Genomic DNA, 13,760 nt, shown 5'->3' with positions numbered 1-13,760 from the left:
GCAGTGGAGAAGGGTGTGGGGTGGGGAGGGCAGCAAACAACAACAACAAATGGCTCGATAAGTACATTTTGGGAGCGAAAAGGCCAAAATAGGCCGGAAATGGCCTTTTCGTTCCCGAAATGCAACAAACAACAAATTAAAGCCTAAGCATCTACATATTAGTTATATTATGCCTCATATAATCATGTTCAAAGAGAATTTGGGGTTAAATAAGTTGATAAGTACATTTTGGGAGCGAAAAGGCCAAAATAGGCCATAAATGGCATTTTCGTTCCTCAAATGCAACCAACAACAAATTAAAGCCTAAGAATATATACACTAGTTATATTATGCCTCATATAATCATGTTCAAAGAGAATTTGGGGTTAAATCACTTGATAAGTACATTTTAGGAGCGAAGAGGCCAAAATAGGCCGCAAATGGCCTTTTCGTTCCCGAAATGCAACCAACAACAAATTAAAGCCTAAGAATCTACATACTAGTTATATAATGCCTCATATAACCATGTTCAAAGAGAATTTGGGGTTAAATCACTTGATAAGTACATTGTGGGAGCGAAAAAGCCAAAACAGGCCGCAAATGGCTTTTTCGTTCCCGAAATGCAACCAATAACAAATTAAAGCCTAAGAATCTACACACTAGTTATATTATGCCTTATATAATCATGTTCAAAGAGAATTTGGGGTTAAATCACTTTATAAGTACATTTTGGGGGCGAAAAGGCCAAAATAGGCCAGAAATGGCCTTTTCGTTCCCGAAATGCAACCAACAACAAATTAAAGCCTAAGAATCTACATATTAGTTATATTATCCTTCATATAATCATGTTCAATGAAAATTTGGGGTTAAATCACTTGATAAGTACATTTTGGGAGCGAAATGGCCAAAATAGGCCGGAAATGGCCTTTTCGTTCCTGAAATGCAACCAACAAAAAATTAAAGCCTAAGAATCTACATATTAGTTATATTATGCCTCATATAATCATGTTCAAAGATAATTTGGGGTTAAATCAGTTGATAAGTACATTTTGGGAGCGAAAAGGCCAAAATAGGCCATAAATGGCATTTTCGTTCCTGAAATGCAACCAACAACAAATTAAAGCCTAAGAATCTATACACTAGTTATATTATGCCTCATATAATCATGTTCAAAGAGAATTTGGGGTTAAATCACTTGATAAGTACATTTTAGGAGCGAAAAGGCTGCAAATGGCCTTTTCGTTCCCGAAATGCAACCAACAACAAATTAAAGCTGAAGAATCTACATATTAGTTATATTATCCTTCATATAATCATGTTCAAAGAAAATTTGGGGTTAAAATCACTTGATAAAGTAATTTGGGAGCGAAAAGGCCAAAATAGGCCGGAAATGGCCTTTTCGTTCCTGAAATGCAACCAACAAAAAATTAAAGCCTAAGAATCTACATATTAGTTATATTATGCCTCATATAATCATGTTCAAAAAGAATTTGGGGTTAAATCAGTTGATAAGTACATTTTGGGAGCGAAAAGGCCAAAATAGGCCATAAATGGCATTTTCGTTCCTGAAATGCAACCAACAACAAATAAAAGCCTAAGAATCTATACACTAGTTATATTATGCCTCATATAATCATGTTCAAAGAGAATTTGGGGTTAAATCACTTGATAAGTACATTTTAGGAGCGAAAAGGCCAAAATAGGCCGCAAATGGCCTTTTCGTTCCCGAAATGCAACCAACAACAAATTGAAGCCTAAGAATCTACATACTAGTTATATAATGCCTCATATAACCATGTTCAAAGAAAATTTGGGGTTAAATCACTTGATAAGTACATTTTGGGAGCTAAAAGGCCAAAACAGGCCGCAAATGGCTTTTTCGTTCCCGAAATGCAACCAATAACAAATTAAAGCCTAAGAATCTACACACTAGTTATATTATGCCTCATATAATCATGTTAAAGAGAATTTGGGGTTAAATCACTTTATAAGTACATTTTGGGGGCGAAAAGGCTAAAATAGGCCAGAAATGGCCTTTTCGTTCCCGAAATGCGACCAACAACAAACTAAAGCCTAAGAATCTACATATTAGTTATATTATCCTTCATATAATCATGTTCAAAGAAAATTTGGGGTTAAATCACTTGATAAGTACATTTTGGGAGCGAAAAGGCCAAAATAGGCCGGAAATGGCCTTTTCGTTCCTGAAATGCAACCAACAAAAAATTAAAGCCTAAGAATCTACATATTAGTTATATTATGCCTCATATAATCATGTTCAAAGATAATTTGGGGTTAAATCAGTTGATAAGTACATTTGGGGGAAGAAAAGGCCAAAATAAGGCCATAAATGGCATTTTCGTTCCTGAAATGCACCAACAACAATTAAAGCCTAAGAATCTATACACTAGTTATATTATGCCTCATATAATCATGTTCAAAGAAAATTTGGGGTTAAATCACTTGATAAGTACATTTTGGGAGCGAAAAGGCCAAAATAGGCCGGAAATGGCCTTTTGTTCCCGAAATGCAAAAAAAAAAATTAAAGCCTAAGCATCTACATATTAGTTATATTATGCCTCATAATCATGATCAAAGAGAATTTGGGGTTAAATCAGTTGATAAGTACATTATGGGAGCGAAAAGGCCAAAATAGGCCATAAATGGCATTTTCGTTCTTGAAATGCAACCAACAACAAATTAAAGCTAAGAATCTATACACTAGTTATATTATGCCTCATATAATCATGTTCAAAGAGAAATTTGGGGTTAAATCATTGATAAGTACATTTTAGGAGCGAAAAGGCCAAATAGGCCGAAATGGCCTTTTCGTTCCCGAAATGCAACCAACAACAAATTAAAGCCTAAGAATCTACATACTAGTTATATAATGCCTCATATAACCATGTTCAAAGAGAATTTGGGGTTAAATCACTTGATAAGTACATTTTGGGAGCGAAAAGGCCAAAACAGGCCGCAAATGGCTTTTTCGTTCCCGAAATGCAACCAATAACAAATTAAAGCCTAAGAATCTACACACTAGTTATATTATGCCTCATATAATCATGTTCAAAGAGAATTTGGGGTTAAATCACTTTATAAGTACATTTTGGGGGCGAAAAGGCTAAAATAGGCCAGAAATGGCCTTTTCGTTCCCGAAATGCAACCAACAACAAATTAAAGCCTCAGAATCTACATATTAGTTATATTATCCTTCATATAATCATGTTCAAAGAAAATTTGGGGTTAAATCACTTGATAAGTATTTTGGAGCGAAAAGGCCAAAATAGGCCGAAATGGCCTTTTCGTTCCTGAAATGCAACCAACAAAAAATTAAAGCCTAAGAATCTACATATTAGTTATTTATGCTCATATATATCATGTTCAAAATAATTTGGGGTTAAATCAATTGATAAGTACATTTTGGAGCGAAAAGGCCAAAATAGGCCGCAAATGGCTTTTCGTTCCCGAAAATCAACCAACAACAAATTGAAGCCTAAGAATCTACATACTAGTTATATAAGCTCATATAACATGTTCAAAGAAATTTGGGTTAAATCACTTGATAAGTACATTTTGGAGCGAAAAGGCCAAAACAGGCCGCAAATGGCTTTTTCGTTCCGAAATGCAACCAATAACAAATTAAAGCTAAGAATCTACACACTAGTTATATTGCCTCATATAATCATGTTCAAAGAGAATTTGGGGTTAAATCACTTTATAAGTACATTTTGGGGGCGAAAAGGCTAAAATAGGCCAGAAATGGCCTTTTCGTTCCCGAAATGCAACCAACAACAAATTAAAGCCTAAGAATCTACATATTAGTATATTATACCTTATATAATGATGTTAAAAGAAAATTTGGGGTTAAATCACTTGATAAGTACATTTTGGGAGCGAAAAGGCCAAAATAGGCCGGAAATGGCCTTTTCGTTCCTGAAATGCAACCAACAAAAAATTAAAGCCTAAGAATCTACATATTAGTTATATTATGCCTCATATAATCATGTTCAAAGATAATTTGGGGTTAAATCAGTTGATAAGTACATTTTGGGAGCGAAAAGGCCAAAATAGGCCATAAATGGCATTTTCGTTCCTGAAATGCAACCAACAACAAATTAAAGCCTAAGAATCTATACACTAGTTATATTATGCCTCATATAATCATGTTCAAAGAAAATTTGGGGTTAAATCACTTGATAAGTACATTTTGGTAGCGAAAAGGCCAAAATAGGCCGGAAATGGCCTTTTCGTTCCCGAAATGCAACAAAAAACAAATTAAAGCCTAAGCATCTACATATTAGTTATATTATGCCTCATATAATCATGATCAAAGAGAATTTCGGGTTAAATCAGTTGATAAGTACATTTTGGGAGCGAAAAGGCCAAAATAGGCCATAAATGGCATTTTCGTTCCTGAAATGCAACCAACAACAAATTAAAGCCTAAGAATCTATACACTAGTTATATTATGCCTCATATAATCATGTTCAAAGAGAATTTGGGGTTAAATCACTTGATAAGTACATTTTAGGAGCGAAAAGGCCAAAATAGGCCGCAAATGGCCTTTTCGTTCCCGAAATGCAAGCAACAACAAATTAAAGCCTAAGAATCTACATACTAGTTATATAATGCCTCATATAACCATGTTCAAAGAGAATTTGGGGTTAAATCACTTGATAAGTACATTTTGGGAGCGAAAAGGCCAAAACAGGCCGCAAATGGCTTTTTCGTTCCCGAAATGCAACCAATAACAAATTAAAGCCTAAGAATCTACACACTAGTTATATTATGCCTCATATAATCATGTTCAAAGAGAATTTGGGGTTAAATCACTTTATAAGTACATTTTGGGGGCGAAAAGGCTAAAATAGGCCAGAAATGGCCTTTTCGTTCCCGAAATGCAACCAACAACAAATTAAAGCCTCAGAATCTACATATTAGTTATATTATCCTTCATATAATCATGTTCAAAGAAAATTTGGGGTTAAATCACTTGATAAGTACATTTTGGGAGCGAAAAGGCCAAAATAGGCCGGAAATGGCCTTTTCGTTCCGAAATGCAACCAACAAAAATTAAAGCCTAAGAATCTACATACTAGTTATATATATGCCTCATATAATCATGTTCAAAGAAATTTGGGGTTAAATCAGTGATAAGTACATTTGGGAGCGAAAAGGCCAAAATAGGCCGATAAATGGCCTTTTCGTTCCGAAATGCAACCAACAACAAATTAAAGCTAAAATCTATACACTAGTTATATTATCTCATATAATCATGTTCAAAGAGAATTTGGGGTTAAATCACTTGATAAGTACATTTTAGGAGCGAAAAAGGCCAAATAGGCCAAATGGCCTTTTCGTTCCCGAAATGCAACCAACAACAAATTAAAGCCTAAGAATCTACATAGTATATTATATTCATATAATCATGTTCAAAGAAAATTTGGGGTTAAATCACTTGATAAGTACATTTTGGGAGCGAAAAGGCCAAAATAGGCCGGAAATGGCCTTTTCGTTCCTGAAATGCAACCAACAAAAATTAAAGCCAAAATCTACATACTAGTTATATTATCTCATATAATCATGTTCAAAAAGAATTTGGGGTTAAATCAGTTGATAAGTACATTTTGGGAGCGAAAAGGCCAAAATAGGCCATAAATGGCATTTTCGTTCCTGAAATGCAACCAACAACAAATAAAGCCTAAAATCATACACTAGTTATATTATCTCATATAATCAAGTTCAAAGAAATTTGGGGTTAAATCACTTGATAAGTACATTTTGGGAGCGAAAAGGCCAAAATAGGCCGGAAATGGCCTTTTCGTTCCCGAAATGCAACCAACAACAAATTAAGCCTAAAATCTACATACTAGTTATTATACCTCATATAATCATGTTCAAAGAAAATTTGGGGTTAAATCACTTGATAAGTACATTTTGGGAGCGAAAAGGCCAAAATAGGCCGGAAATGGCCTTTTCGTTCCCGAAATGCAACCAACAACAAATTAAAGCCTAAAATCTACATACTAGTTATATTATCTCATATAATCATGTTCAAAGAAATTTGGGGTTAAATCACTTATAAGTACATTTTGGGAGCAAAAGGCCAAAATAGGCCGGAAATGGCCTTTTCGTTCCCGAAATGCAACCAACAACAAATTAAAGCCTAAAATCTACATATACTTTATTATCTCATATAATCATGTTCAAAGAAAATTTGGGGTTAAATCACTTGATAAGTACATTTTGGGAGCGAAAAGGCCAAAATAGGCCGGAAATGGCCTTTTCGTTCCCGAAATGCAACCAACAAAAATTAAAGCCTAAAATCTACATACTAGTTATATTATCTCATATAATCATGTTCAAAGAAAATTTGGGGTTAAATCACTTGATAAGTACATTTTGGTAGCGAAAAAGGCCAAAATACGCCGGAAATGGCCTTTTCGTTCCCGAAATGCAACCAACAACAAATTAAAGCCTAAAATCTACATACTAGTTATATTATCTCATATAATCATGTTCAAAGAAATTTGGGGTTAAATCACTTGATAAGTACATTTTGGGAGCGAAAAGGCCAAAATAGGCCGTGAATGGTTTTTCGTTCCCGAAATGAAACCACCAACAAATTAAAGGCTAAGAATCTACATACTATATACTATGCTTCATATAATCATGTTCAAAGAAAATTTGGGGTTAAATCACTTGATATGTACATTTTGGAAGCGAAAAGGTCAAAATAGGCCGGAAATGGCCTTTTCGTTCCCGAAATGCAACCAACCAAATTAAAGCCTAAAATTACATACTAGTTATATATCTCATATAATCATGTTCAAAGAAATTTGGGGTTAAATCACTCGATAAGTACGATTTGGGAGCGAAAAGGCCAAAATAGTAAAATTGGAGAAATTACACAACCTGAGTTTATGTCTCATGATTTATTGAGCTTCCGCCGTTTCTTAGGATCCTCAAGTACATGTATCCCTTCCGTGTGATCTACACGCATATAGTTCTCCGACATATTTACATCATCTTCCACACAATTTAGGATAGGTAAAGGGGGGAGGTCCTCAAATGCATCATATTCTTCCTCATTATCAACATCACCAATACCGAGGATACTCCTTTTACCAGGTACAACAATTGACCACTTATGATCAGCAGGATCAGTTACAAAAAATACTTGCTTGACTTGTGATGCAATTACAAATGGCTCCTCAGTTTCACGTAGACGACTAAGGTCAAAAGAGTGAAACCGCAAGGATCATCGTTTCTTACACAACGTCGATTATGTCAACCCACTGCAACACAAGAGGCAAATATTAAAAGTACAGTAGTCCAGCTCCCATATTTCTTGTATTCGCCCATAATAGTTGCTTTCAGCATGTACAGGCGACTTATCTTTCGAGCTTGCATATTGTGTAGACGACGCCACAAGTGAAACACCACTATTTTGTTGCGATCTTGACTTTAGATCTTGACGTTCAGTCCAAAACGTATACCCATTAATATCATAACCCTCATAAGAGCGTACAGCTTCACGAGGACCAAATGCTAACCACTTGACTGTTTCAGGAACACTTTCATCCAAATCATTGAGTACTCGTTTATGAAACCAATCAATGAAAGTCTTGTTATGCATTTGCGTCAATGCCCTCACTCCTTTTCCAGGATTGCTAACACGTAATTCCTCCATATGTTCACTTAAATAAGGATGGACATCTGGTACGTGATGCAATACAAATAAGTGAGCTTGTTTACGCTTTTCTACGGAAGGTGTGATCAATTTTGAACCAATTGTACCCTTGCCCTCAAGTCTGCCCTCGTGTCGGGATGTCGGAAGTCCAACAGGATCAACACTAGCAAAATACTCAGCCACAAAATTACTGATCTCTTCACCCACAATCCCTTGAATTATACTACCTTCTGGTTGTGCAGGATTCCGAACTTTATCCTTCAAAGTTCCCATATATCTCTCAAAAGGATAGCACCACCTCAAAAACACTGGACCACACAGCTTAATTTCTCGAACTAGATGGACAATGAGATGGACCATAATGTCAAAGAATGCGGGGGGGAAATACATCTCAAATTTGCATAGAGTTTCAACTACTCTGGCTTGCAAGGAATCGAGGGTCGAGGGTCTAGGACTTTGCTGCAGATTGAATGAAAAAATGAACACAGTTCTGTAATGGTGTGCCTCACATGCTTTGGAAGTATCCCACGAATTGCAATCGGTAAGAATACTTGCATCATGACATGACAATCGTGCGATTTCATACTCGATAACTTCAACTCACCATTTAAGGTAACAAAGCGCTTCATATTCGATGAGTAGCCAGTAGGGACCTTAATGCCATACAATGACTCGCAAAAAATCCGTTTCTCTGCACGCGACATCGTGTAGCAAGCTGGTGGCAAATAATTCTTCTCCGAATCCTCCACCTTTTTACTTTTCTGAGTTTCATCATCAACCCTTTCCTCCCCTTTTTCTTCTTCCTTCCGTCCCTTTTCTGAGCCCACAACTCTGGTCGAACCCCTCTTTTTCCAAGTAAAGTCGTGACGCCTTAACATCTTTTGTCTTGCCCGGAATATTCATAAGTGTCGCGATAATAGCTTCACAAACATTCTTCTCTATGTGCATGACATCCAAACAATGTCTGACCTTTAGATCTTTCCAATATGGGAGTTTCCAAAAAATGGACTGTTTTTTCCATAATCCTGTAGGTCAATCAACCTCACTAGCAGGTTTACCAAAGACTGTTTCAATGCCCTTCACCTGATTATAAACTTCAGTACCAGTTAATGGTCTATGAGCAACTTCTTCTTCAACCGTCCCATCGAATGCCTTCTTCTTAAACCGATAGGGATGGTCGCGGCTGAGGAGCCTTCGTGTGCGCATATACACATGTTTGCAGCCCTTAAGGTGTGTAGATTTCATGTCATCTAAACAAATCGGGCAAGGTTGTTTTCCTTTAGTCTTATACCCAGATAAGTTCCCATAAGCTGGATAATCGTTCATAGTACAAAAAAGCATGGCACGCAGAGTGAACATCTCATTAGCATACGCATCAAATACTAACACTCCTTCGTTCCACATCTTCTGTAAATCTTCAACAAGCGGCTGAAGGTATACATCTATGTCATTTCCAGGTTGTTTGGGCCCCGATATAAGAAGCGACACATCATGTACTTGCGTTTCATGCACAACCAAGGAGGCAAGTTGTAAACCACTAAAACTACTGGCCATGTACTATGCTGCGAGCTGAGATTGCCAAAAGGGTTCATGCCATCCGTACATAATCCAAGCCTCAGATTCCTATCCTCATTACCAAATGACTTATGCACCCTGTCGATAGTTTTCCACTCAGGCGAATCAGCCGGATGCTTGAGCAGACCGTCTTTCTTCCTACGATCTGCATGCCACCTCAAATTCTTCGCATCTCCTTTATTGAGAACATGCGCTTAAATCTAGGTATTATGGGTAGATACCACAACACCTTGGCTGGTGGTCCTTCACTACCTCCAGCTCCTTCACGCTTGTACCTCGACAATCCACAACGTGGACACTCATGTAAATGTTCATACTCATTACGATAAAGCACACAATCGTTAGGACAAGCATGTATCCGCTCGTACTCTAAACCCAAAGGACACATCAGCTTCTTCGCATAATAGTACGACTTTGGCAGTTCATTTCCATCAGGGAGCATCTCAGCTAAAACTTCCAACAACGATGTGAAACTAGAGTCCGTCCAACCAGCGTTCGACTTAATGTTGAACAGTGTTACCACCGCGGAAAGTTTGGTGTACTTTGTACAACCTGGATACAACGGCTTTTCAGCAGCCTGAGACATAGACTCAAAAATACGAGGTCGTCTACACGACTGATCTTCAACCTCGTGTATCATCTCGTCTACCCGATCCCTATCTCATCTCCAAATTCATCATCCAAATTCTCATCCCCTAACTCATCATCATCCTTTTTTTTTTCTTCACATACATCATTCTTTACTCCAGAGCTTCCCATATACCTCCTCTGCTCACCATGCCAAACCATACGTGGTATTGAGGCCTAAACCCACGGCGAAAGACATGCTCCCTAACCACATGTATACTACTAACCTTGCTCACATTTCTACAATCCAAACAAGGACAATAAAAGTCGACTGCTCCAGAGGATGTTTGATATTCTAATGCACTTCTACAGAATTCCGAGACCCCATTCACAAACTCAATCGATTCACGACTACCATACATCCAAGTACGATCCATCTCATTCAAGAAGACCACCTCTAATAATTAAACACAACATTCATTATAATGCATCAATCATTATTAAAGTACACACACTCACATATTCAAATCACACACGTATAACAAGCTAAGATAGTGACATGTTCAATTGTATGCATGCAGTCAAAGGTCCTTATCACTCCAACCTAACCCATCCTTGGACGTCTAATCTCACTAGTGAATATATGCCAACTTTTCAATTCTAAGGAAAATCCGGCAGCATTTCCCTACAGTTCTCCAAGTACACAATGTAGATAATTGCTTATCTACATATGTACCCAGAGAACAATGTAGAGAAACGATAAGCCAAGATTTTCCTCAGAATTGAAAAGAAGACACACATTCACCACCTAAGTGAGATCAAACGTCCAAGAACAGTCCCAAACCGGGGACTATTCAAGACTTATCCTAATGAGTAAGTCTTGAACGGGTATCTAGGCTATATGATGATGATTCAAACAACTTGTAGATTTTCATATATAGCTAAATCACATTCGTTTTCATACAATCTCATATCAAAATATAATATACATATAAAATACATATAAATCATATATTATCATACTTAATCAATTAAATACAACTTTGTCTACATGTTAAACATAGTTACCTCTTACACCAACGACGAGCAATGAAGAGAAAAGAGATACTTGGACTTTATCTGCCTTCCTTAGCCTCTTCTTCCTACAATTACAAAACCCACATTGCACATTAATCATTTAATTCAATAATAAGAAAAACAAAAGTAACTTAAAAACAAAATTGATTCATACCTAATTAACCACTCAAATGGTGGAGAAGAGAAGAGAAGAAAAGAGAAGAGAATGGTCGCGGTTGCACGTGGTGGAGCAATGTGGTGCGCAAGGTGGTGGGCAGCAGTGGTGGAGCAATGTGGTGCGCAAGGTGGTGGGAAGCAGGGGCAGTGGAGTTAGGTCGCGCAAACCCAGTGGTGGAGCAGTGGTGGTGGAGCAGCAGTGGTGGTGGTGGGCAGCAGTGGTGGTGGTGGGCAACAGTGGTGGTGGTGGGCAGCAGTGTTAGGGCGCAAATTTTTTCGTCGAAATTCTCTAAGGGAGGGAAAGAAAGAGGGAAATAGAATTGCTCGTAATTCTCTACTGTACATGCGCGCACTAATTCATACAAAAAAAATTAACGTAGGGCTGCGCTTGTAACAAAAAGCGCAGCCCTACAAAGTAGAAGGGCTGCGCTTTTTTCACAAGCGCAGCCCTACTAAGTCAGAAGGGTTGCGCTTGTGAAAAAAGCGCAGCCCTTCTGTATGAGGAAGGGCTGCACTTTTTTCACAAGCGCAACCCTACTAAGTGAAGGGCTACGCTTTTCTTTAAAAGCGCAGCCCTTCTTGTATGTAGGGCTGCGCTTCTAGAATAAGCGCAGCCCTTCCTTTTTTTCCCCCTAGTGTTTCACCCAAATCCGATAAATGTCTCTTTGTGGATTATCCAAAAGAGACTAAGGGATACTACTTCTACAACCAAAGCGAAAATAAAGTGTTTGTTATCCGTAATGGTGTCTTTTTTTTTTTTTGCTAAGTAATTGATCATTAGAATGCACCACAAAAACCAAGCATTACAACCAAGACACCTTATCTAGGGAGAGATAAACCAACTAGGTTGGACTCCCCCTAGACAGGCCAGACCACTAAAATTCCACTCATAATGATTGAAACCAGCTCCTATCTATTCTAGATACATTTTTTGGCATAACAAGGAAAATTCTCCTTCTTACATTCTCCTTCATCATTTTCACTATGCACAGTATAGTAGGAACTTTTAAGTTCCATTTGCAATCATTCCTTGCCATCCAAATACCATACACTGCCCCTGCTATTACTGCATTACATGCATCCTTTTGGAATTTTGATCTCCTGCTTCTAGAAATACTCCTGATCAATCCACTTAACTCCTCACCAGGGCTCTCAATATTCATCCATCTCTTGATAACAACCAGTACTTGCTTACTATAGCAGCATTGGAAAAGTAGGTGTGTCTGAGTCTCATCAGCTTCACCACATAATAAGCACAATGGGGAAACAGTTGGATCATAAATCACACTTCTCTCTGCAGTGTGTAATCTACCTCTCATAACCAGCCAATTAATGAATTTGTATCTACTAATGCACATTTTGTTCCACACATACCTTTCCCAGTGCATAGGAGGTTTTTGTTCAATAAGCTTTTGCATAATCATCTATCTAGAATAATGATGCATAGTATGAAATTCCTGCCTGTTACTAAAGATCTGCTTAAGTTGTTCCTTCACTGCACAAAGCTTCCTCCAGTACCAACTTCCCCCTGACGTAGGCTTGTAATCCCACCATTGTTCATCATGAATGTATACTGCATGAACCCATCTAACCCACACATTATCTTTCTTGTGTGCTATATATCCCACACATGCTTCCTTAGGCTAACCACATTCCAAACTTTCACATTCCCGAAGCCTAAACCCTCTGATGTTTTGCTACTGCAAAGATCCTTCCATGCTACATATTCCCCTTTGGCACTGAAATAATTGCCAGACCATAAGAATGCCCTGCACACCTTTTCAATATCCTTTATGACCTTTTCAGGAAGTATGAAAATCTGAGCCCAGTAGCCATGGATACTCATGAGCACATAATTCGCTAATTGAGCTCTACCAATGTACGAGATGTTCCTTGAACTCCATACTCTTATCTTGATAGTCATTTTATTAACAAGATTCTCACATTGTGCAGCAGTGGTCCTGCTTACCAAAATAGGCACACCAAGATATATGAAAGGCATTTCTTCCTTCTGTATGCTAGAAACATCTTGAATTCTTATAATATCCTCCATACTCATTCCACAATAATAGAATGCACATTTTTGTACATTGGTTTTTAGTCCAGATGTCTCAGAAAATAACTTGAAAGCGTACAAAACCAAGTAGACAGAAGCAAATTCCCCTTTTGAGCACAATATTTGATCATCAGCAAAGCTTAAATGTGTGAGCTTAATGCCATTACATCTTGAGTGGTACTGATACTGCTCCAGATCCCCCATTCTAGCTAGCACTCTAGCTAAATATTCCATACATATCACAAATAAAAGAGGAGAAAGGGGATCCCCCTGTTTGAGATCTCTTTTAGAAGCATAAAATCCATGAGATTTCCCATTAATCATCAATGAAAACATGGGGGTACTAACACACTCCATGACCAGCTCCACAAATCTAGTAGGAAATTCAAGTGCTAGTAGCATCTCCCTCAAAAAAGTCCAATTTATTGTATCATAAGCCTTTTGCATATCCAACTTAATGATACAACTTGGACTTGCATTTTTCCTGTTATAATGCTTCACCAGATCCCGTACAATCATGATGTTATGAACAATTTGCCTATGTTGCACAAAGGCACCTTGAGTCTCTTCTATCCGACTAGGGAGAACAACTCTGAGCCTATTGCAGATCATCTTAGTGATACATTTGTATAGGCTGTTGCAAGAAGAAATAGG

At 37.7% G+C, this 13,760-nt stretch overlaps 1 protein-coding gene across 1 annotated transcript; it reads right to left on the bottom strand.

Moving 5' to 3' along the window:
• Window positions 1-11,937: 11,937 nt before the first annotated feature.
• Window positions 11,938-12,474, bottom strand: LOC125493777 (uncharacterized). Its single transcript, XM_048637295.1, has one exon. It carries the CDS (start codon window positions 12,472-12,474, stop codon window positions 11,938-11,940), a length of 537 nt encoding a protein of 178 aa, XP_048493252.1.
• Between the last annotated feature and the right edge of the window lie 1,286 nt (window positions 12,475-13,760).

Source organism: Beta vulgaris, chromosome 9 (assembly GCF_026745355.1).
Source record: "Beta vulgaris subsp. vulgaris cultivar EL10 chromosome 9, EL10.2, whole genome shotgun sequence".
Classification (NCBI taxonomy): Eukaryota; Viridiplantae; Streptophyta; class Magnoliopsida; order Caryophyllales; family Amaranthaceae; genus Beta; species Beta vulgaris.
Note: the sequence above shows the minus strand (reverse complement) of the source record. Positions and strands in the feature narration are given on the sequence as shown.

Coding starts and splice junctions, on each gene's coding strand:
- LOC125493777 (XM_048637295.1), bottom strand. CDS start 12,474: ATGATTATGCAAAAGCTTATTGAACAAAAACCTCCTATGCACTGGGAA.